The sequence below is a fragment of the Telmatherina bonti genome, assembly GCF_933228915.1.
Source record: "Telmatherina bonti genome assembly, chromosome: 14".
Lineage (NCBI taxonomy): Eukaryota > Metazoa > Chordata > Actinopteri > Atheriniformes > Telmatherinidae > Telmatherina > Telmatherina bonti.
Window position 1 is genome coordinate 29428729 of NC_136612.1, and position 25722 is coordinate 29454450.

The 25722-nt window shown below is 42.3% G+C and overlaps 1 protein-coding gene across 1 annotated transcript; it reads left to right on the top strand.

Annotated features, from left to right (window-relative positions):
* Positions 1-1219: 1219 nt before the first annotated feature.
* On the top strand, positions 1220-25471 carry mpp3a (MAGUK p55 scaffold protein 3a; the record flags this gene model as incomplete). The annotated part of the gene is made up of 20 exons (XM_079252234.1): positions 1220-1300; positions 11930-11992; positions 12099-12217; positions 13470-13547; positions 13882-13962; positions 14096-14233; positions 14334-14415; positions 16367-16452; positions 17968-18042; positions 18133-18329; positions 19084-19148; positions 19910-19930; positions 20729-20770; positions 22127-22192; positions 22794-22949; positions 23052-23132; positions 23905-23998; positions 24082-24190; positions 24398-24526; positions 25292-25471. Exons 2-20 carry the CDS (start codon positions 11956-11958, stop codon positions 25469-25471), a joined length of 1836 nt encoding a protein of 611 aa, XP_079108360.1. The 5' UTR covers positions 1220-1300; positions 11930-11955.
* Between the last annotated feature and the right edge of the window lie 251 nt (positions 25472-25722).

Here is a 25722-nt window from a genome sequence, read left to right on the forward strand (position 1 = left end):
AAACAGACAAAATATGTAGGAAATTTACATGTCAATGAGGGGTGTGTGTGTGTGGTGAAGATGGTGGGGGTCATGCTGTCATTAAGATTCTGTGTTTCTGTTGTGAGAGCTACAAGCAGGCAGACAAAGAACAGCAGACGCTGTGTCGCTGGATGCGAGTTTCCACAACCTCAGCTTCAGTGCTGCTGTCTGACGGGAGGGGGAGGGGAGCTCTGTTGGAAGCAGCCAATCGGATCCAATTAGCCGCCACAGCATGAAAAAATGAAATCAAGATGAGTGAAAGACTAAAAGAAGAAAAGACGCTGCTTTCTCTTTGCTGTAATATTTTTGCAGTATGTGCCATCCGGTTTGTGCTGCTTAGCGGTATTATCATTTAATTCTAAAGAATAAAACCAAACAAAGAACAGAAAATGACAAATCACTTTGCTGTTCTGATGGACTTGTTCGGTTTAAACTTCAAATGTGGTATTTATAGATTTCCTCTTGCCTTTCAGGAGGAGAAAAGCAATCAGAGAATCAGTCAACATAACAAAAAACAGCTTTTCTTACACTGAGCAAACATAACACATTTGCGTTCATCTGGAAGTTTCTGTCTCACAATATCTCTAATCAGATGTTTGCATGCAGAATCTGTAGCTAAACTACAGTATGATGGTATTGAACTTATCTTTATGTGCATCCACAGAAAAACAGCTGTGCTCATAAAGAAAACAGCTGCCAAATCGTCATCCTCTGTGCAATACTAGACTTCACCCACTTCATCTGAAATATAGGCGATAAGAATGAGAACATGTTGGGTTGAATTAAAATGCAAACATAAAACCAGCTAAAAAATGCTAAATCTCTGCAGAAAATGAAGCTTTGTTGGTGTTTATGCTTGCGTTGCATTAAACCAGCATTCAATGCAAGACTTGACTGGTGCAGAAGCAGAAATCCCCAAATATCATCTGAGATCTGTTTTCCATAAAAACAGAAGCTTGGATGGGACTTGAGGTGCGCTGCGACGACGGCATCACTTAGGAAGAAAAATGTAACATGCCATTCTCCAGTGATGATTGGAGCAGAGCATTAGACATGAAAAGATGGGAGGGAGGGGGAAGAGGAGGGGCTTTGAGAGGGGAGAGAGAAAGGGGAAGAGGCATCCACTCAGTGGCAGCAGGTTTGTGAGAGCAGCAGCCAGAGGAGGAGGAGGAGGAGGAGGAAGTAGCGAGGAGGAGGAATCGGAGCGAGAGAAACCGTGTGGCTGCAGTCAGGAGGGACATAAACACTGACAGAGGAGGAGATCCAGAGAGAAGAGAAGGTAAGAAGGCAGCTGCTGCTCACATCCATCCACATTCGTTTGTTTTCAACGTGAACACAAGGATCAGCTGTAAGACGGAGAGCGTGTTTTCCTTTTCCTCCTCCGTCTGCCAGCTGACGGCACGCTGAGTGGGGAGAGCAGAGTGTTGTAGCACTGCGGAGTGATGCAGAGATGGAGACGAGGGAGGGAGGGATGGAGGACGGCATCCTGATCAGACACAAGGAAGTAGGAATAGAATTATTAGGAGGAAGAGGGCTGAAACAGACATCTACCTCTGCTTTGCTAAGCAGAAGAAAAAAAAATATGGGGGGAGGAGTAGACTTTGAGTGTGTCAGCTGTCAGCATCAGTACTTTCCCTCCATGTTGGAGATGATATAAGTTTGTCTGGCCACACCCTCTGTGAGATGAGCTTACATGATGGGAGGCTTTGTGGTTGCAACAGAGTTAGGAAATTGTGTGTGTTTGTGTGTGTGCGTGTGTGTGAAAGGGATGTTGGATGCTGGCCAAACACGCTTAGCGCTGCTGCCCATTACTGTCGGGGCAGTGGATTAGCTGTATGTGAGCAGTGTTTATTCTCAAGGCAGTGAGGAGACCAGCTGAGATGCTCAATCACGAAGAAGCTGTCACACTCAGGTCTGTGTGTGTGTGTGTGTGTGTGTGTGTGGACTCTCATCTTTCACTTTACCTATCTTATTCTTTACATCTGTTTAGTGGCCAATACAGAATTATTATTAATCACCACAACATATTGCTTAAAGTGTGTGTGTGTGTATGTGGAAGGACCCTCGTCCCCTGAAAAAGTGAAAGAGTCATCCCTCTGAGAGGTTTCCTCCTTCCAACAGCCTGGTTGAGCATTTGTTGTTTTACTGTCTCGATGCCGAGGCATTTTCACAACATGGTAGACAATACACTCTCATTAGGAGCTGTTAGATTCAAGAGGGTGTGTGTAATGATCCTAGCACACACACACAGGCTGCACGGGAGCCACACCAGATGGCACATTTTGTGTTGTAACATGTTTAGGCATATTCTAGCCATACATAAACAACAAGCAGCACCAAAGCGATGACTTCCCCCAACAGGAAAACACTGGATGGATTATCTGCATTGTCCTGAAACAACACACACAACTGCCCTGAAATTACCCAGGAGTGTTTCAGATCTGCTGCGATTCCATTTCTGCAGGAGCTGTTCTGGGTGTTTCCCACTGATATTATAAAATTCTACTCTGTGACTTCTGACACAGCTACAGTTCAGGATGTTGGCTGAAGAAGAAAATGGCATCAAAACAGTGAAAGGGTTTAATTTTTAAGCATTAAAATGTAAAATATGAAACACATTTTTATCAACAGAAGCCATCATTCATCTTCAGCCAAACTGGTTCAGCTCAGTCTGGCATGATGAACATTTGTCTACATGCATAAAACAGCGTTTAGGTCAGATGGTTGTGCAGCTGCATGATGTATGGAGGCTGGATGTCTCTATTGCATTTGACTGTGTCCCAAGTCCTGATTTGTGGTCTTTCTCTTTATACCGCCCCTCTACCCATTTCTGTCCATCTGCTGTCAACAAAGGTCACTTTTCACTTTTTCTTTCCCCCAAATCTTCGGGAGGGGGGGGGTGTCACAATTGGAAAAGATTTTATGATGGCAGTGTACCTCAGGTTGTAGTTTATTTCATATGGCTGGTTTACGTGCAGACAGGAGCTGGAAAGGACACCAGTTAAAGCTGCACCAAGGAAGTTCAGCCTCTGTAGACTGGTGTCCTGTCCAGCTGAGCTAGCTCTGCCCGTCCCCCCACAACACACTTATTTTGTGTAACTAAACAGTTCCCAAACTGATGTTTTCATCTCAACATCGTCACAAATTGTCATGTGATCACTTGGCAACCACAGCTGCACAGCAACAAGGAAGTGAGTGAGGAAAGTCAGAAGCTGTGCAATATTTGAGACTTAATTATAAGATTAATATTCTTCAGTCTGGTTTATACGTCATATGCTTATGAGATGTTGGTAGATTAATTAATATCTGTCCTAAAATATATTGTCATCATTTTACAGAACTTTGATTCAATAAGTTGTAAACTGACAGCTCTACTAAATAGTAGAAAACATGAAAATATAACAAGTTCATTATGTAAACATGCTCTCATATGAAACAGTGACAGGCCTAGTTTAAACCACGACTAAATGTTTTATCTTGAGGTTGTGTTGAAAGCTTTTTTTTTGTCTACTTTTTAACCTGAAGGACGGAGAAACATTTAACCAGTAAGTCATGCATAAAACTTTAAATGTCCTAACCTATATTTCTACACCTAATACAAAAATGTCAACAAACTCCAGATTGAATTGATTTTTATTAAATATAATTAACTGATTAAAAACTATAGTAAACTTTTTAGATATAAAAAATTATAGCTCACACTGAAACATTTCTGTCTCTGAAGTGACTGCATCATTTGAAAGCTAATTTTTTTTTTATTCTGACTTGTACAATACTGAATTTTACTCATTTAGAAAAACTGGTTGTGTTTCAGGTTGTTCAGAGACAACTCAGAGATGTACCATCAAGTTTTTAAAATGTGATGAAGAGATGGTTGTAGAGCTGCAACCAGCATAAAAAGGAAAACCTGGTTCAGCAGCTGCTTTGTCGCCCTGCTGGATCAGAGAAGCCTGAAGTTGTTTTTGTTTGCTGTAAGGAGAAACTGCAGATGTCACACCACCTCCAGGCATCAGATCTGAAAACACAGAGCAAGAGGCTTCTGGAAAAGCTCATACTAAGAAAAAGATGTATTAGAAACACAGATTTTGCTGCCTTGTAAATCCAAACTGTGTTTCCTCAAAGTGGAGATGAGCATCACTTCATCTGTAATTGAGTTTTGTTTTTATGTATTAAGACTGAGTTATTTTATTTATGGCATAAAGATGGCCGATCATCTGCATTTTAGCAAAACATGTCCAGGGAAATGACGTATGATAAAAAGCTGTTATCTGATCAGCTGACGTCTGAGCTCCATCATGTTAGTGTGATCTGCAGCTAAGCTCTCAAATAGATTTGAGGCCATGACGTCATTTTTGCTGGAATAAAGTACAAAAAAAAACGTCACGTCTGAGTCTATTTCTGGATCAAGTGACGTCTCATGATTTTGATATTTGGAGCGGTGCTGGTGTGACATGACTGGAAGCTAGTGTTTTCAAAAGGCCTCTGAAGCAACAAGAACCTGGACTGATTCACTGATTCCTGCAGGTTTTCAGAAAGGTGTAAAGTCAAAGGTGAGAAAATGCAGCCTCTTCTAATATTTTAGTATGTATGCTGTTTCATGCTGTTTTATTCAGAGCTTGGTTTAGGGTTAATTCTAAGTGTTATAAATGTTTAGACATAATCATTGACCCTCTTTTTCTGTTGCATAAGTTCTGTTTACATGCTGAACTCTGAGCCAGTTTCACAAATAAGTCTGGATGGAGACTTGAAACCCAAACGGCACCACTGGGCTGTTTGTGGTTGAGCTGCATCCATTTTCCTAGTCTAGAACCCAAAAATCTATTCAGTGGAAGAAAATAACCAAGGCTGTTTGTAATGACGGATGTGTAACACACCATAGTTTTAAAGACTTCAAGCACCGCTGTTGGCATGACGATGAAGCATCTTAGATTTTAGTAGCTGAAACACTGACCACTAAGAACTCACCTGTCACTCCATCCAGACTGATCCATAAGCCCTACAGCATTAACAGAGATATATATATATTTTTTTAAAAATCAACCCACCATACAGTTTTCACCAAGAGAGACGTTCGCTGTAGGGTAAGATTATTTTGCCAGGTGGCTAGAGACTTTCAGACCTGCAGCCCCAGTTGTTGTTTAAGGGAGCTCTATTCTGTCCGTTTTGGGTTGGTTTAATGTCTCAGCTCAGGAAGTTGGTGTGTGGGATTAACATATTAAGTTTTTTTTGGTCTGTAACCCAAACAAAAACAAACTTTGGCTCTGACTGTGTGGTAAACTGTAAAGCTCGTTTTACACTTTACTCATACTCTGCTTAGATGTGTTTTTCAGCCAGCAGCTGGGGCTAACTTTGAGCCAGTGACTGCTTGTCACCTCAAGACATCTTTTAATAGTGAAGTTGCTGGCTCTGAAGCCCCCCATGGTACATTGCAGACAACTTAATTTAGTCCCAAGGGGAACACACCTGACTGAAATGAGTCACTGTGCAGAACTCCATTGACTGTTAGATGTCAGATGTGTTGGAGCAGGGAAATAATGAAACCCTGCATGACTGCAGCCAGACTAGGACTGAACTGAGTAGCCCTAACATTGTGGACATCAGCTGAACTGCTTGGAAACATTTCCAGCGTGTGGGACTGTTTCACACACAAAAGCATAACTGCAGAAAGTGTGCACGTGAGGTAACAGTCAGGGAGAAGAAGAAAATACGGATTCAATTATCTAAAAGAATATTCAAACTAATTGGTATTTAAATTTAAACAAAAGTGTGAATTAATTATTCAAACCTAAATTGGGTCATTTACTTTGTTTTAACTTAGTTGTTTTTACATATTCTGTATGAATGAATGCTGCCTGACTTGATGTGTAAAGTACACGTAATATTTAGAGCTGTTCAGATGCAGATTGTACCGTTAGCATGCTACATAGTCGAGAGGAAGACATGCTGCCGAATAAAACAGACATGCTGAAAGCTTGTGGCCCTGCAAGTAGAAACCTGTTTAGGATGTGCGTTTAGCATAACCTGACAGCAAGCTTGGGTTGAAATGAACCAGATACCACTAAATGCAGCCTTGTTTGCCTCCTTTGTTAAGGCAGACTTTACTTTGATAAGAAACTGAGTAGCTGTGAATCCATGCTACGTCCCAGGTGATCCCCTGCTAATCAAGGTCTGCTGTAGTTGCTCTCAAATCTGTTTTTGTACATCATTTAAAAAGCCAAAAAAAAAAGCAGTGTATTTGCTTTTAAAGGTGCAGAAATAAGAAACTGAGCTGCTGCAATGTTGGTCTTTCCATCTTCAGTAGACCTTGTATTTCTCCTCACCACTGCCCGAGAGCATAGTTAGTTCTTTCTGACCCCAGGATTGTTGTTTGGGACAAAGTTCAGGCCCCTCATGGTGGACAGTGGAAACACCAATGGCCCTGACACACACCTGCTTACCTGCTTTCAGCTCCACGCTGGAACATCTTGCTGACTCAGCAATGCTTTCGGGTATTTAGCAGCTCCAGCTTCGGCGGTGATGTGAACAAGATGCTGGTCATTGTTGAGGATGCTGCTCATTTAGTTTGCTAAAGTCACGTTTTTATTGAAGTGTCTCACATTGAAGATGGGAGAGTGGCTGTGGCAACAAATCACTGAGTAAAAATAATGTTTTATTGCTCAGCATAGAGGACAGGAGGTGTGTGGCTTATTCTCACAGTACAGTTAAAGTTAGACCAGTTTCTTTAAGTGTTGTAGAAAGACTGGAAAAGAACTGCCTGCAGGACTGTGGATTGTCAACCTTTCCTATTGCCGTCTACTGGTTTGATCCTGGTTGGCCCAAATGAAGATAAACCCACTGCTGTCAGCGCTCATTTTAGCTAGTGTACTTCTGCATCACTAACCATCACATAAACTACCTGTCCAGCACAATCTAATGGTTAAATGCTCCTCCTTTAGCTTTGATTACAGCGACAATGACTGTGGCATCGTTTCAACAAGCTTCTGCAACGTCGTTATATTTATTTCTGGCCAGATCTTGTAGTGATGATGGCAAACTGAAGCTGTTTTACTGATTTACCTTTACTGATGCTTTTCTTAAGGCGCTGGGACAAAACTGCCGTGCAGCCCTGAGTCCCTCTACACTGTAAAACGTTCTGTCTTTATGAAACATAGATGTGAATCCTGCTGCTGCTTTTCTATATGAAGGTTCTCCACAATCCTTCAAGTTCTCATCATACATTGGACAGCTCTTAACCCAGTTTGAGTAGTTTCAGCACCACCTCAGACCTTTTCTTTACTTTATGCCAATAATGTAACCCTTCTGAAACACGTTTTTCACAATCACAATGTGTCTTCTCACATGGTTGTTTAGGAAACTGGAAGCTACACTCTGCATCAGTCATGTTAAACAGCATAGTAATCCATTCTGTAATTATCCAGTTGAAGGTTCTTTCTAGCTTGTTGAGTTAAATCCATGAGGTGGTTGTTTCTTAGTTGGGCAGTGTGTGTGCTTACTTTAATGTGCAAGTGAATTTAAAATTGTCATTGGCATAGTTTTCTGTTGGACAGAGAAAAGCAAACAGATATTATTCATATGTACCATCCTGATGCTGTAAACTTTGTTAATGCTATCAGAGTCCAGAAGGAGCTCCTGTACTTAGGAAGCTGTATTAAAATGCTTTGTTTTTCTACATGAAAAAACCCACTAACTTATATTGTGGTGTTTGTTTATACCTGAGAAAATTGTCACTTTCTAAGTCCATCCTTCTTTATCCTAAATGCCCCCTGGGTGTTATCAGGTTGTGTCCCTATAATACCTCCCAGATGACCTCACAACACGTCGACTGTGACTGAATAGCTGCAGAGGGAACCGTGCGACAAAAACAATCCTCTGGTTGTTAAAAAGCAGCAGTCTCAGACTGCATCTGTTTCATGTTTCATTTGCATGCAGTCGTCAAACTGTTCACTTTTTTCTCTCTGCTTGCTTCAATTTTCTTTCAAGCTGATGTTGACATCTTTCACATAAAAGATGTGATGACGCTCAGAGCCTTCAAATCATTCCTGAAATGCAGCGTTCATGAAACATGAAAAGAAGCTTTGAGATGCTGAAATTCTCTAATTTTATTGAATGTTTCCAAACATTTAATCAAATTAAAGTGACATGAAACTTAAGTTAGTAGCTGCCTCAGACCCCAGACAGCAATGCCCCCTAAAACTGGAGCTGTTTATGTATTTAGTGTCAAAGCAGAAAAAACCCCCCCAAAAAACAAAACAGTCATTCTCATAGATCCACGTTTACAATCACAGGTCTGATCCCTGATTCCCGACCGTTCCAAGGTGTCATTAGAGCAGAGAGGATCCAGGTTGGAGAGGGATGTGAACCCAAAAATTTGTGGAAAATTGCAAGTGATGAATCTGATGAACTCCACTAAGTCTGAAACAAATGTCACTGAAAGATAATTTAAATAATTAAAAATAATTCAAATAAAACTTTATTCTCTGACGTGTATTAAACTGTAGAAACAAATGCACACTTCAAACATATAAACATCTTTGAAGCCATTTGGACAGGATGCAGAGGCTACTGCTGATGTACCAGACTTTAGACACACATACAGAACGTTTGCCGGTTTCCCCGTCACGCGCCCCATACGGGCGGCTCATTTGACATCCATCTTGTATCCTACCGGATCTGCTAGCTCTCTCCAGCCAGCAAAAGACGCTCTTAGAATGTTTGCTTTGTCCCTGTCTCTCTTTTATTCTTTTTGCATTTCTTTGCTGAATAAGCAATGTTGCATGTTCCAACCAGCCAGTATGTTTATATTTGTTTCCCAGCGCGTGAAGCAAAACTCTGCTGCAAGGTCACGCAGCGTCCCAGATAAAGTTGTATAGTGCGGTTTCTCAGCCTCGGGACACTGCTGGGCAGCAGAAGTTCCAAAAATGTGGACTTTTAAGGTCAGAAAGTTATGCGTCTTTAAAAACTCTGACCTGAAAACCTTTTTTTTTTTTTTTTTCCCCATTTTGTTGCTGTGGATTTTAGCCACATGATTATAGAAATGTTTAAAACTCATATTTATTTTGCACAGAAACTACCAGGCTGAATGTCTTTGACCTCAGACTTGGAGGATGGACAAAGAAAAAGCATTTAAACTGTAGCCGGACTGTGATCCCTTCTCAGCATCTCATTATTACTGTGAGACAGCAGTGGGTCTGGCTTTCTAAGCATTGCATTTAAAAGAACTTTGCTTTAAATAATAACTCCAGCCTCCATTACTGCTGCTAAAAGTTATATTGACTTCAATTAAAAGGTGAAGCTATGAACTATAAATAAATGAATAACTACAAGCAGAAATAAACTTACTGCTGCTCAACATTGCAAGTGAAAATGAGAACCATATCAAAGCCGAATAAAAGATTCCTGCATCCAGATGGCACCAGAAGTTAATCACCTCCGCATTGGGCCTCCCATTAAGTAGTAGGCTACTGCAAATCTGTCTGTAATCTTTGGAGTAATCCTATAAAACAAACAAACAATTCTGTTTTAGATTCCCTGACATGTTTAGGATCTAGTTTTAGCCAGATTCAAGCAGCGACTGTTGCTGGTGTCTTTCCACTTTGGCACTGCATTATTACACACCTTAATATTCCAGGCTGTGCTTCACTAGATGTGCAGAAAACCAGAAACCAAGCAGATCTTCTTCTCTTCCTTCTTTTCAGTATGGTCTCTATGTATTATTCATGAGCTCATTTCTTGCTCTGAGTGGGATTAATGATATTCTGATTGTGAACTGATATATTGAAGAAATTCTACATGAGAAAAAGACAATCTTACAGAGATGTCAGATTGGTGCTCACAATGTGGAGTTTTCTGCATGACAGACTGAAAAGGGAGTTTTTTTCATCTTCTCTTGAAATGAATTTTATTTTATTTCACTGAAGCAGCAGAAAAGATAAAGACAAGCTGAAGATTCAGCTGCAGTTTGCTGTGTCCTCATTCAGAAACTCTTCACTTGCTGCGCTGCACATCAATGTTGATGTTTTTAGGTTAAGAACCCTATTAATGCAACTCTGCTCTAGTAGCACACTTACTTGCACCCTGGTTTAAGTCATTGCAGCATAACTCCAAGGTTACAGACTTGATTGGTGGTTTTGAGAGCTCGAGTCTCCAGGTGTTGACCCTCTTCTCTTTGCTACCAAACAGAATAATCTCAGTTTTGTCTTCATTTAATTGAAGGGAATTCTCTCTCATCCAGGTGTTTACTTGCTCCAAACACTGGCACAGTAAGTCTATTGAACTGTGGTCATCTGGTGACAGACACATAAAGCTGCGTGTCATCTGCATAACTGTGATAATTTATGTTAAAGTTCTGTATTATTTGACCCAAAGGGAGCATATACAAGTTGAACAGAAGAGGTCCAAGGACTGACCCCTGAGGTACTCCACAAGTCACGGCCACTCGCTCAGATTCATAGCTGTCAACTGTAACAAAATAACTCCGGCCTTCTAAATAAGACCTAAACCAGTTAAGGACCACTCCAGAAAATCCAACTCAGTTTTCCAGAAGACAAACACCAGAATGTTATGTTTTAACATTTTATGCTTATTCTTGTGTCTCATGCATCGATCTGACATCCTCTCACCTCCTCACCAACTTCTTGGTGTTTAAGTGATCCACAGCCTGCATGCCTGCCTCATGCTACTGGCAAAGCATGCTAGTAGCACTATCGTCAAGGTGGTGTTTGTCTGGCTTTAGTTACTGTATTCCAAAAACATTATGGACTTCAGCTTCAGCAGTGTGGAAATTCTTAGGTTACAATAGTTGACAAGACTGATAAATCACCAGGAAAACCTTTTAATGAAAAAAAACAAAAAAACAAACAAAAAAAAGAAACTGTCCGTATAGCTAATTAAATTAAATTCTTAGGAATTTGATGGCTGGCTAAAATCAGTATGATTAAAGTAATACGAACAAATGTGGTCAATAAACTGTTGACTGGATTCTTACCAGGAGAAGTTCTACAGGGTCTATTGTTAGTCCAACATTTTGCTAAATGTGGTTTTTCTTTAAACATGAGTGACATGAGACTTTTGCAAGTCAAGGTATGATATGAATATCAAGGGAAATTAGTTATTGATCTGTAGACACTGAACTAATACAACAATCTGTCCTGTACTGTGACTGGCTCCATCTTTTAGTCTCTCATTTATCAGTATAATTAGTCTTTAAGCACATTCTGTATTCATGCACTTCCAACCATATATCCTTATCTAAGTACATATTAGAGTCCTCACTAGCTACTTTATTTCCTTTTTTTCTTGAAAAAAAAAAAAGAAATAGGTCTTAAAGGTTAGAAATGGAACTAAAATACTGTTTAAAATGCATTTCTTTTGCTATGTGCTGTAAGCATTTTTACCTGAAGAGTTACACCCTTCAGCAGGAACAATTAACATAATGCTTAAATAGCTTGAGGACAGATTTGATGAAGCAAATACTGTACAGTAAACACAAGGCATATTCTGGAGATCGAGCCTCCTTTCTGTCCTATCAGCAGCTTTTTTCCAGTCTTTTTTTAAATCAGAGGTGTGACACAGTGATTGTTTCATGCAGGTTTGTATCTGCAGCTCTCAAATACCAACACAAAGCTCAGAGGGCTTGGTAAGAGTAGGTGTGATTTATAGTAGCAGCAGTGACTGTTCATCTGTGTGCATACATTCACATCCACGCCTCCACATTTACAGACAAGGTGGAAAGAAACCGTCACTTCTGTGTACGAAGATGATATACAGTCTCTCCTGTATTAGAACATTGCACTTTTATTTTCTCTGAGTCAGTAAACAAAACATCATTTTTACCCCTTCAGACAATAAAACATCTCAATCTCTGTACAAGAAGCTAATTCTACTTTTTTCTTATCTTCATCCTTCACAGATTTCCCCTCCTCACCTCACTGACCCATGAAAGAAGCCATGCCGGTTCTCACAGCAGGAGCAGGTAAGACAAGTTGGCACAGATGCTCAACACAAGCAGTTAACTCAGAAGTTAGATGCACCCCCATCTGTTTATGTTAATGTTTGTGATGGTTTCCTGTCGTCCTCAGGGCTCCATGAAACGCTGGCCCTGCTGACCTCCCAGCTGAGGCCAGATGCTAACCACAAAGAGGACATGGTCTTCCTCAAAGACGTCTTCAGTGAGAAGAGTTTGGGATACCTAATGAAGGTGAGAAATTCTCTTTACTTCACAAAAGTACAAGTAGAAAAAACAATTTATCGCCTTGAGTTACTTCTGGTTTTAGCTAAACGGCTTCATGAGAAGGTAAAGGAGTGATAACAGGATGTTTTATGTGTTGGCTGCTGCGGCACAGTCTCTCAAAATTCTAAAACTGTAAAGGTCCAGAGAGCAAAGTGCGTTGGTTTAATGACGAAGGTTATAAAAGTGTGACATGGATTTTTACTCGGCCTTCATGTGGTGAAAGTCTTCATGGTGCTCGCCTCTATGCTGAGTGAACAGAACTGCACATCAGCTATGAAAACAAGTGATCAGCCTTCTTTTTTTCCTCCTCTGGCCATTCTCAAGGATTTTCCAGTCCCTTAAGGAGATACTCCTTTATCTGTGTTTGAAGTTTCAAGTACGTATGAGCAGTTTGTGTTTTACTTAAGAAGACTTAAGAGGAAATTTCATGAGGTGCAGGCTGTATGTAAATGATCGGGACCAGAACGGACCAATCAGAGCCCAGCAAGCTCTAAAATACAGGGTGTTCCCCCTCTTACAGGACCAGGGGCTCAACTTTGTCTGCTGCTGCAGTCATTACATTGAAAGAGCGAATAAGGATGGTGGAAAACGAGGTTCTCTTCTCTCTGCCTCAGTCACGTCATATTTAGACTTGTGTGTTTTATAAAAATCTTGAGCAGACCGTATGAATCTGTTTTAAGTAGTCGTCACTGCAGAATTGTCTTTGACTTTAATAAAAATCAGAATTTTCCTAGTGCTGAGAGATGGTTTGGTTAGTTTTGATGAAGACAAAGCTGCTTTTTAATCTTTCCATTCTGTTAAACCAAAATGTTTGAGGCAAATGTTTTTGTTTTTAAATCCTATTTTCCAGTAAGTTGTGTCTTATATGAAGAGAAGCATGGTGTTAAACTTTCTAATATTTCATCAGTATCCAGATACAAAAACTAAACCTTTGTCACTGCTGTTATTACAATGATATATTAAAATATTGTCCAGTCTTATGACTTATTTATCTTTGTTTTTATTTACCATGTTGGCAGAGTTGGGCCAGTCCAACTCGGTAAACCTGGAAAAGAAAACTTGAATTAATTGCTGTGAAATTTTGTTATAAAAAATCCGACTAACCAGAAACTTTCTGTTGGAACTGTGTCATTTTGTAGCTAAGATGCACGTGTTGCATCTCATATCACATTGTGCAGACTGCACTGTTAAAACCTGTTATTCAAAAAATTGTCTGCAGATACATGAGAAGCTGAGACAGTATGAGCGGCAGAGCCCCACACCCGTCCTCCACAGCGCCTCTACTCTGGCTGAGGATGTAAGTTTGTCTCTCACACACACATTACTCTTCCAATCAGATGCAGCAGTTAGTTACTGTGAGTTAGCTCTGACAGATGAGCATCGCAACAGTCAAAAAGGAATTTTAATGTTCCCAAAGTGCTGAATCATCCTGATGCTTGTCTAATGAATCTCTACATCCTGCTGCTTCCTCGCTCTCACCAGTTATCAGTGGGAAGAAACTGCTGACCTTAGCTGCTTGCTACTTATCTTCCCCTGTGTGCATGTCTCTGTATCTGTCTGCAGTTATTCCACAGTAAAGTGTAGAGAACATTCACAGCATGCATGGTTCAGGTGTGATATGTGATCTGCAGGTGGCAGAAGAGCTGCAGGGTGGACCAATGAGCACTGAGGAGAAGGAGCTGCTGCACCTGCTGACATCGCCTCATCTCAAGGTGCACACACTTCTGGGGACTTTTACTTTGGGCGATATCTCAGAGGCTGTTTTTAGATTCTGGCGGATGTTGCTCTGAATGTTCTTCCACCGCTTAACATCAATGCTTTGATCTTCATCATCTGTCCCTTCAGGCCGTCCTCTCGGTACACGACACTGTGGCCCAGAAGAACTTTGACCCCGTGCTGCCACCGCTGCCAGATGACTTTGAAGACGAGCTGGAGGAAGAGTCTGTGAAGATTGTAAGGCTGGTGAAGAACAAAGAGCCTCTGGTGAGTTGTGATGGAGGAGACTGGAAATGAGGAGACATGAACCTGCAGGACAACTGGATGAATTCTGACAGGAGTCAGACTTGTGTTCATTTGTTTTCAGGGAGCAACCATCAGGCGGGATGAAGCCACCGGGGCGGTGATCGTGGCTCGGATCATGAGGGGAGGTGCAGCTGATCGAAGTGGTAAATTACTACTAAAAACCTTTTGTTCTCTTGTCGGATGTAAATGATGTTTCCAGGATGATTTGTTGAATTATAGGTAAAGGATCATTTTTTGTTTGAACTTTTTGATGTACACATGTATCTTCCTACCGCAAGTTAAGAGGGGAGAAAACTCAGGAAATTTTGGTCAGATCCATGACAATCATCAATAACACACCCTTCCTAGGACTTGATGAATTGAATGTTTTGGAGATTTTATTTTATAAGTGAAACAAAAAGGTGAATTCAGGATATCCCCACTAGCATGTTCATTTGCAGTTCTTCCACCTTCTCAGGTAATGTGTCATACATGTAAAGTATCTACTCCATCCAAAAGTGTAGCTTGCAATGTGCAGAGACGTAGTTTATGTCATGGTCTGAGCTGATTATTTTCTCTTCTTTCCCAGTTTGGTTACTATTAGTTATTTTCTCTCTAAACCTTCATTTCCAAGTAATTTAATCAACCTTAAAAGAAAAGTTGCTGGCACAGGTAACGGATGGTAGATGGAAGCCTCACAGGATGTCTTTTCAGCATCCATCATGGTATGGTTCACCTCTACAACCTCTCTAGCAAATGTCCCAGCTTGTTGGTGAGGCTTAGAATAATGACAAGAATTGTAAACATGAAAAGGGAAAAAAGTAAATAATTTCATGCCACCATGTCTCAGTGAAGCACATAATACTGCATTCTTTATATTCCTTCTGTATCCTTATCAGCAATGTGAGCTGGTTCATTTTGTTAGCAACACTTCCTATTAATGCAGTTAGAAGTTTTAAATCCTCTTTACTTTCCATGTCATGTAGATAAAAGGTTCACTAAACAGGGCTGTTGGCCATGGTTTATTAAAAGCTGTGTGTTATTCCTTGAAAATCTTTTAAATATGTTGTTTTTTTGCACATGGGTGTTGAAAGGTTTAAGAGGAAAAGAAGCGCCAGCTATCTTTCAAATCTGGAAAGTCAGACTCAAAACTTGCTCTACTTGGTCTAAAAAAGCGCAGTGGGTATAAAACATATAATCTGCCTTATCGAAAAGGTTTCATTTTTGAACCATTGTGCAGAAAAGGCTGAAACGTAATGCTCTTATGTTCCAGGAACAACTCAGTAGAGCATCATACAAAAAAGAGGTAATCTTGGGACATAGTGTTGCAGATTCCTGGCTGACAAAAAGGACAAAGCAAAATTCAAAAATGTGTTAAAAAAGCCCCAGTATGGGACCGAGCCAGGCTGTTGCAGTAATAACACAGGCTGATGCCTCAGGAGGCTTCTGATCCTTAGAGCTGCACTTCTTGCACCTAGTAAGAACAGGAGAGAAATGTGCACGTATGTGCGAGCCTGCAAATGAAAGGCTGATCTGTAATGATGGGAAGATCAAAGCCAGATGGGGAGAGATGCTGCAGCAGGAGAAAAATGAGAAGGATGCTGCGGTTTTTGATGAAAACACAAAGCTCTCTACGAATGAGAATACATCACGATACATACTCAGCAGAGAGCTTTGCATGGGCGTTACCATGGAAATACCATCCGCATCCAGGTGTGTGTGTGTGTTATAGGATACCAGAAACGTACATGGTGGCAGAATAAGCTATAATTCTCGCTGCATCAAGTCATTAAAGTAGGAGAGTGTGTGTGTGTGTGTGTGTGTGTGTGTGTGTGTGAGCTGTGCAGTGTTCAGGTCTTTGTGTGTGTCTGGTTATTACATACATAATACATGTTTGACTGTATAATACTGTCTGCAGTGTGCTTCTCTGTCCTGAGGGGGAAAGCGAATCGATCTCCCTCCTCTCAGCATTTGGTTTCATTGTTGTGGCTGGAGCTTAACAGAGCTCATCTGATGAGGAGGAGCTGCACAAATCCGTGGATCTGACAATACTGATGTTAAACCCCAACAGGCTCACTGTCACCTCTGTCTTCACTCTGTCCTCCTTCCTCACAGGTTTGGTTCATGTGGGAGATGAACTCAGGGAAGTTAATGGAGTGTCTGTGATCCACAAAAGACCTGATGAGATCAGTCAGATGCTGGTAAGAGCGTCACATGAACATGCATATGGTTGAACCATCAGATACAAATGTTTCCATCAGTAGGTTCCTCCTCTGACTCTGACTGTGTGTGGACTGTATGGAGCCTCTGTAGCGCTGCATTTAGCCATTTAACATTTGTATTTTTGGCTTTTCATAATCAACCAAACAGTCATACACAGTGCTTTACTGCACCCAAATGTCATGATCTGGGACTAAATTTTGACTAAATTGGTGACTTTATATGTAGTTGTTTGGCATGGATTGGTCAGCACATTGATACAAACAGCTCCTGACAGCTGTTTATTTTTATTTGAGGCTTGCTGGGAAGAGATTTTGCTGATGTTTCATGCTGATGTCATTGTCTAAAGGAAGAAAAACACAGACCTCAACGTTGTTTGTGATTTTTCAGGCAAATCTAAGTAAATTTCATCTGTGGAAATAGAAAACTGTGTCTTTAGCTCTGTAACACACAAATCATAATTAACATGTCGCTCAGAGAAAAATCTAAAAACATAAATGAAAAGGAAACTAAGTACATAAACACAAAATAAAATGAAAGGATAAAAAAATTAGGTTTATTTTGTAACAAAAAAAAAAATCTCATGTATGTTGGTGAACTATTTTAGTACTAGAAAAGACAAAACTAAGAAATGCTGCTATGGTGAGTATCATTAGTTCATTTTTTATAATTGTCTGCTGATGTAAGCATTAAGCTAAGGTTTATTTTTATTTCTAAAAAAGGAAAATTAATGTTTTTAAACATAAAATAAAAACATACAGTTATAGGAGGGCTAATTTCCATCTTCCGTCCGTTAGCAGGGACAACAGCAGAGATGAAAAGCAAATGAACAGAAAAAGGAGTCAGTGTTTCCAAACAGGCCCTGAGCTGGACCAGAAACCAGTCCTCTGCTTCTCGCCTGCTCATCACTGGGACAGGCTCCAGCTTCAGAGCCTGCACCGGACAAAGCTGCAGAAAACACTCAGACAATAACAATGTTAGACTGGCTGAAGAGGAGCAGTCATGGGTTATAGATGTTGGGATGAAAGTGATATCCACTGACTAATCACCAGTCTGCATTTAGTTATAAGATGCAAGAACTTTTACTCGGTGCAGGTCCACAGAAACTTATAAAGACGGCTCTGTGATGAGGAGGAAAAGGACAGACAGACATAATAAAGATGACCTCCATAACCACCTCAGAGGAAAGTTGTTTTCACTTTTCTTTAGGAAAGACACATCAACTCAGGGACTGGGCCACCAAACAGTCCAGATGTCAGTCCGACTGAACATTTAGGGAGAAAGTAGAAAGAAAAATCTGACAAGACTTCATCCTCCAAAACCTAAAAAGTTCTCAGAGAGTTTAAGTGTTCACTAAAAGCCAGAGGCGCTGAAACTAACGATAACTGGCAGCAGCTGTTCTGTGTGTTTATATATCTGGATGTAAACATCTGGAAGTACGAGACTGTAGTAATGATCTTCCTTCTCTTACTTCCTCTTGTCTGTCTGTGATCTAGTCTCAGTCGCAGGGCTCGATCACTCTGAAGATCATCCCCGCCATCAAAGAGGAGGACAAGCTGAGGGAGAGCAAGGTGAGATGAGCTGCGTTTTATTTAACTTCCAGTTTCTCCCACATGTTCCTGCTCAGTGGCTCCTTACATTTCTCTGATTCTGCATCCCAGGTATTTATGAGAGCTCTGTTCGACTACATCCCTCTGGAAGACAAGGCCACGCCCTGCCAAGAGGCGGGGCTTCCGTTTAAGAGAGGAGACATCCTGCAGGTGGTGACGCAGGACGACCCCACATGGTGGCAGGCCAAGCGGATGGGGGACAGCAGCCTGCGGGCTGGACTCATCCCCTCCAAACAGTTCCAGGAGAGGTGAGAGTCTCCAGAGGTTAAATAACACGCTTTTACCATTTAAAATCCATCCTAGTGGTTCACCCAGATGTAATCTTTTAAATCACATTCATGTGTTTCCCTCTGAGAGGTCAGCTGTGATCAGATGGAGCATCAAAGCAGTGTGTGAGGGGGGAAATGAATTGAAAAGCAGCATTCAATAGGCACACATTGATTCTGCAAGTGTCATAATCCCTCAGTAAGATGATCTAAGCTGTGTGGGAGGTTCATGACAAACACCGCTGCTGGATTAATAAACGCAGCCTGGACACAGACGGAGAGCAGGAAAGCACGCATGTGTTTGTTTTTATCAACATTCAGGTGGAAACTGCTGCATTTTGGCTGAATGTTGCTGAATGAACAAACATGAGATGAGCTCAGTTCTGCAGTCACGGGTGGATTACTGAATGGGTTTACTGAGCACATGCTCCTGTTTGAGGGCATTTCTGACATTTCTTTTAGAGGAAAGCAAACAGCTTTGAAGAGATACTAAGCAGCCATGAGGAGAGACAGAAATGACAACACAATAAAGACTGAGCTGACAGAGGAGAAATAACAAAAACACACAAAGGTTTTTGAACTTTCCAACCCTTTCTGTCCATAATCCCTCTGTTTGCGCTGCCTTTCATGTTTCCATCTTCTATTCCCAACAATCTCCTCTGCTTTCTGCCTCCCGATGATTCTCACCCTGCTTTTCATCCTCTCTGGTTCTTTGTTGTGCTGCACATTCCTCCAGGCGACTGGCCTACAGGATGAAAATGGGCACGCTCCCGAATCCAAAATCCCCTAAAAAACCTCTCTGTAAGTTTCTGCTTCTCAAATATCTACTTTCTTTTTCCATGATTACAGTTTATGATCTGCAGCACTCACCTCTGCTTGTTCTATTAATATCTTCATCCATTCCAGAACGATAATATCTCCCCTGCTAAATGTTTTGTTTTTTTCTCTGATGCTCATAGGCCTTAGCTTATAATTAGCATTCCTCCTCCTATAATTACTGATGTGTTCGGATTCATTGACCATCCTCTGGTGCAGGCATGTTTTCAAAAGGATGAGAGGAGAGAAAGAGAGATGGAGGGAGGGATCATAGATATGAATTAATCTCTTTCATGTTTAGTCCATCTGGCCAGCAAGTGTGCTACGAGTTCAGCCTAAGTAGATCCAGACCGACAACAATTCCCACTTTCCTCACACTGTAGACGACATGTAAATATCCAGGTGAGTGGATGAAGAGTCGGGGCTCTGTGTGTCGTGTAAGCTGCAGGCCGATCTCATTAGGGCTGAGCTTCAGGGAGACGAGGGCTAAGCAGGATGGCGGCTTCGCCATGCAGCAGCAATCCTGCAGGGACTCTCCAGTTTTGGCCTCCCTCCAATTAAATACCAGTAGGAGCTTAAGTGGGTCCCCCTCCTCGTCTGTGACGTCAGCTTAGTGATAGGCTTCTTATATTTAGAATCCACGAAGCCTCGTTCTCCAAACGTGAGCGTCGTGTTGACGCATCAGCCCGTCTTTTCTGTCTTTAATGATGTTTTGCTTTTTGATCTTCTTTGCTGCAAACTATCAGCTGAACAAGGATGTGACAAAGGTGGGTACATGTGCATACACAAACACACTGCATTAGAAATATTCACAAGGCCTTCCAGTCTGAATGTGTCTGTGTGTGTGTGTGTGCGTGCGCGTGAGTGTAAAGCCTGCATGAGCGTTAGTGGGGTGTGCATTTGGGATTTCTACTGCTCACAGCTTAATTCCTCCCCTCCTGCTGTCAGTGTAGCAGACCAGAATAGAGATTCTTAGTAAAGCGTGTGTGTGTGTGTGTGTGTGTGTGTTGAACTGTAGCAGGTAATGTGGAGGCAGGCCAGCGCCTCTGGAGACTTTAACCCAACCAAGCAGAGGTTGTAAAAGATAACAATGGCTCCTCTCCTCATCCTCACCTGTTCATTTAGCTTCCAGCTCGTCTTCTCTCTGCTGCGTTCTGTCTCCTCTGGTCTCTGGATTTCATGCATGTTCCCATAAATGATATGAGCACAGTTTAGACACAGATAAGTAGTCATGACACTGCTTTGTTCAGGGATTTGGGGAAAGTTTGCACATTTTTAGGGAGGGAGGGGGGTATAGTTGATGCTGCACAGAGATGTGGCTCTCAGCAGGCGGATGAAGAGCAGCTGCCTCTCTCTCCTCTGTGTGACACATTTGTTAGTGGTTCTTGCCTCCAACAGTGTCCCTTCATTATCTCTGGGCTGGCCCTCCACCCCGTCCTCCTGCTGTCTGTCTGTCCGCCTCCCCTCTCTGGTGCCCTCGGCCCACCTGCCTGCCCCTCTCTTTAACTCTTCCAGGTCTCTTCCCCTGTGCTTACCCCCTCTCTCCCCTGCTTGCCTCCCTACAGAGGACTGTGACTGTGAGGGCTATTTCAATGGACAGTACATAGGTGAGAGCGTGCACATCTTTCTCCACCACCTTCTCCCTCTCTGCTCCTTGCCTGCTGCAGACTGGCTGTGCGCTGGCCCCCACTGGGTGCTTTCAGGCTGGGGGTCAAAACCACTGCTCAGGGCTGACCTGTCTGGGGTTGAAGGATGAGATGAAGGGCAGAGGTTTAAATAAATGCAAAGGCTCTGATGATGATGATGATCCAAATGTTTGGGAGTTGTATAGGAAGCGCCGTCTCGCGCCTGCAGGTGCCAGAAACAGATCTGCGTCTTCAGAGACTCGGCAGCATAAACAGAACGCGTCCAAGTGTTAAAATTATGATATTCCAGAGCCAAAATGAAGTTTTCCATAATTTCCCAAAATATTTCTGCTCAGTCGCAGCATGTGATGTAAAATTGTGCTTGTTGTACCTTCAGACTGAGGAAGCAGCAGAGAGTTAAAGTCACAGACGATGAGGCAGATGTACCAGAGCTGCCGTGTCCTTAGTGGAAACCAAAGTAAAGCTAAAAGCAGATCTGGTTAAACATCTAGAGCTGCAGTCCTGCAGGTTTTAGTTGTCTCCCTGATCCAACAAACCTGATTCATATTAAAAGACTCTTATAGCTCATTGTCATGTTGACACATTGATCTGAGTCGGGTGTGCTGCGGCAGGACAGCAGCCCTAGAAGACCAAGGACACCTCATTTAGAGGGCCTGACTTTACGGACACTACAGCGAAAACACCAACAGTTCAAATTTGTGGAGCACGTCAAGACAAAAAGTCCAAACAGATGTTACTTTTGCCAAAGAAAAGTTCCTTTCTAGAAAGTGGACACTTGAAATATGAGCTGTTTTGAGGAAAAATAGTAATATTACAATTCTGGATTCTACTAGACACATATTGATATTTTGCAAAGGGTATTAGTTTCTTAGTTTCCTTCCCCCCCTACATCACCCTTCTTCAACCCAACCTGACCCCCATGCCCCCCCCACCACCCTGCTACTGGAATGATGCTGAGCACAAGGAGTGATCTAAACCACAGCTAAAAGCTTAACAGCAGCATCACCGTGATGCGAAACGCCTTTTCACGCAGTATTTGTGCTTCCTGTCAACCTGCTTGGAGCTGTAACCCCTCCCTGGCAGTGTTTGGATCCTCCTCCCTCTGTCCCCCCCCGCCCCTGCATCTGACTAACTGTCCCTGCTGCTGTGGTCAGTGTGCTGCAATCCTCCCTCCCTCCCCTCTCTCCCACCCCCTCCCCCAAAGAGGGCCCTGCTGCGTTGGATGCATTGCACACTCAACCAGGCACGTTTGTTGCTCGTTCACCCTTGTGTGGAGGTGTGAGGCTGGGTTGTGTGATGCTCTAACGCCGGTTATAGTCTCTCCTAAGTGTAAAGCAGTGGCGCCCTCCTGTGGCCAGGTCTTTTCCTGGGAATTTTATTCAGGTACAGTGCCCGGCTCATTCCTGCAGGTTCACACCACTGACAGGGGAGGATCCAGATGGTCCTGGCTGTGGGAGACCCTGCAGTCACTCCCTGCATTTTAATGTGGGGTCTCCCGGGGCCAGGCCATCCCGTGGTTCCTGCCTCAGCACTGTAGCCGTGTTGAACGCAGCATGCCTTGAACATAATGTTGGAAAGTTTGAATTTTGTTTCACTGAGATGTGATTTGAAATGCTGGAACTATGTTTCTGCTAACATCAGGGTCTGCCTCTGTTCCAGCCGTTAGTATGTTTACTGTCAGCTGCATGTGCTCCAGTTCTTAGCTGAAGCATGAATACCTACTCGCCTCAAAGTTCTGTTAATCTCGCACTGAATACACAAGTAATCATCCGTGAACAGTCTTAAACGTGCACTCCTTACAAATGTTTAAATGCATGACAGTCAGACTTAGTCACTGTTTACAACAGTTATAAATGAGCTGTGTGAGATTTTATTTTTGATTGTATCGATTTATTATGTAAAAAATGACACATCTGAGCAGATCTTTCTCTTTTTCTGCTCCTGCTTTGCCTTGCCCCCCCCCCCATCTGTGGCTTCGCCGTAGCTGGTCTACGGAGAAGCTTCCGTCTGAGCCGTAAGGACCGACAGGGATCGTCAGGAGAAGGCTCCGATTCTGGAGACCCAGACTTCCTCACCTATGAAGAAGTGACCCGCTATCAGCAAAGGTCCAATGAAAGGCCCCGCCTGGTGGTACTAATAGGTAAGGCAGAACCACATATGGTGGGTTAAATGATGTTTTACAACTTGCAGGTGAGCAATTAGTTGATTTTCTTTCTTCTTCCTTCACATCTAATCTCCAAAGGATCTCTTGGAGCCCGGATCAATGAACTCAAACAGCGAGTGATTGCTGAAAACCCACATCGTTATGCTGTAGCTGTTCCACGTGAGTCCCTCTTCAGGTTTTACACTCAGTCTGAACCCTGAAGATGTTTACTTACCAAAACAACAACATACTGCATTAATAAACATGAGTAGAGAAAACAATGGAAATATTCAGTTAGCATCACAGCTAATTTACTTGTGTTGTTCCTGGCCTTCAAGCCAGATTTTGCTACTGTTGGCTTGCCTATTTTATTTATTTATGTTTTGCATATAACGGTGCACCTGAAGCTCTACTTTTTTAAGCACATTCAGTGTAAATAATCTTTTTTAGGACAGCCTCAATGAAAGGATGTAAAACAAATGTATCTATAGATGTGTTACAGTAAAGGAAATTCCAGAAATGTTATAGTTTACCAAAAAGGTAAACAATCAATCAAAATTTACCCCCCAGAGTTGCACAGCACCATTCCTGCTAAACTGTTGACATTATAAGCATCAGTGCAGGGTTAATAAACATACTGAAATGAGGGAAGGTCGTAAATCCAAATCCAATAGAAGTATTATTGGGTTCTGGACCGAAAAGGTAACATGAGATAAAGGAAAGGCTGCACGCCAGAACCCGCTTCTAAAAGAGTTTTAATGTTCTGATCGGGATGCCGGCCCGCTTCAGACATGAAGTGAGCACGGAGACACATCTTCATATTTAGACCACTAAAGGGTCACCTGATGCATCAGATGATGAACCACAGGTGTGATAAGATGCACCCAAATACTACAAAACAAAATACTTTAGGAACAAGCAGAAATACACAGAATTTGTGTCGTCTCAACAGATACTACCAGGCCGAAGAAACCCCATGAGAAGGATGGTGTGGAGTACCACTTTGTCACCAAACAGCAGTTTGATGCAGATGCTTTGAATAACAAGTATGTTTCTGGTGCTCACATTGGGTTTTATTTAAAAATGCATGGTCTCCTGTTGAAGTAAATGTGTCAATCATGGCCTCCAGGTTCATAGAACACGGGGAGTACAAGGAAAACCAATATGGCACCAGTATAGAAGCAATCCGCTCCGTACAGGCCAAGAATAAGATGTGCATAGTCGATGTGCAGCCTGAGGTAAGCCTGACAGTAGTTCCTGTGAATGTTCTTCTAAGGGGATCAGACATTTAATGATGGGCTTCGGACTGCAGGCTGCAGCGCTTTGCTGAGTGGACGAGGGCGAGCCGCCATATGTGCTCACTAAGCAGTGTCAGACATGTCCCTGTTGACTCCATCATGTCTCCTTCCTGACATCTGTTGTTTGTAAATGTTCATTCTCGGCAGGCCCTGAAGAGACTGCGGACAGCAGAGTTCAAGCCGTACGTTGTATTTGTCAAACCTCGTGTTCCTGAGAGCAGACGTCGCCGCAGTGCAGCCACCTCACCAGGAGGGGGAGAGCATGGCCGCATCACAGTGAGTCTCGTTTTATTCTTCCCAGCAGTCCAAGGCTGAAGCTTTTCCTGCATAAGTTGGTGTGTTTTGGACGCATTTCTTTCTACAGATGTGGATTATTGATGCAGAAAAGGCCCCAAGAACAGATATGTCTGTAAACTAAACTTCAATGAACTGGAAAGCATTTCCACATGGTTTTTTGAGGTTTTTATAATTTTCAGCTAAATTCAGAATCTATGAGGCAGTTTTGATTAGTTGAACAGATTCACAGAAAAAATGATAGGAGTTAAACCTGTGGTGCAAGATGCAGCAATGTCTCTTTAAATTTGGAGAAAAATATCAGTCTTGATGGCAACTGCTTGCTATAGCTTGAGTTTTTTAATTTTTCAGGGAAATTTCCACAGTGCTACACATCACTACATGCATGACTATAATAACCTGCTGTTCAGCAGCAGTATGGGCTGCCTGGGGTGTGTTCCATTAGGTGGCAAAATTAGCGAAGAACCTCAAAAGGCATCAACACTTGCCATCTCTGAATGTAACGTCCAGCAGAAAGCGAGCCACCGACTCCTGACAGATGCATTATGCAGCCAAAGTGCATGTGGTGACGTGGAGCAAAATGGGCATACTTTGGCAGAGAAACAGCTGATGTACAAGTGGCATGGTGTAAATATCACTAGATAAAATATTGTCACGTCACCTTTATGGTTCTCTAAAGCAGAGAGAGCTTTCTGACCGCTGTAGGTAAGATGCTACACAAGTCATAAGCTTTTTCTTCTCCAATAGGAAGAGGACCTCCAGGAAATGCGTCAGTCTGCCGTTCAGATTGATCAACAGTATGGACACCTGGTGGACCGGGTTCTGATCAAAGAAGACTCGGCCAGCGCTTGTGTAGAATTGCGAGGCATTTTGGAAAGGCTGGAGCGGGAATCTTTCTGGGTTCCCCTCAACTGGGTGCGGACCTAAACCCAGCTGTCCACCTCGAAACCCATCCAGAGACACTTAAGTCTGCTCACACTAATCTTGCTCTGGTCCTTTGCTAATGAGCTTAAACCCCCCCTACACTCCAAAAGACCAGCCAAGAGGGTCTGCTGAACACAGGGCTGGGCAGCCAGACTCGGACTGAGGCATCAAAGGGAGACGATGTTGAAGAAATACCTCAATTGTACAGTAAAGTTGATCAACTTTCCCAAATAATTAGTAGTTTACCAAGTAAC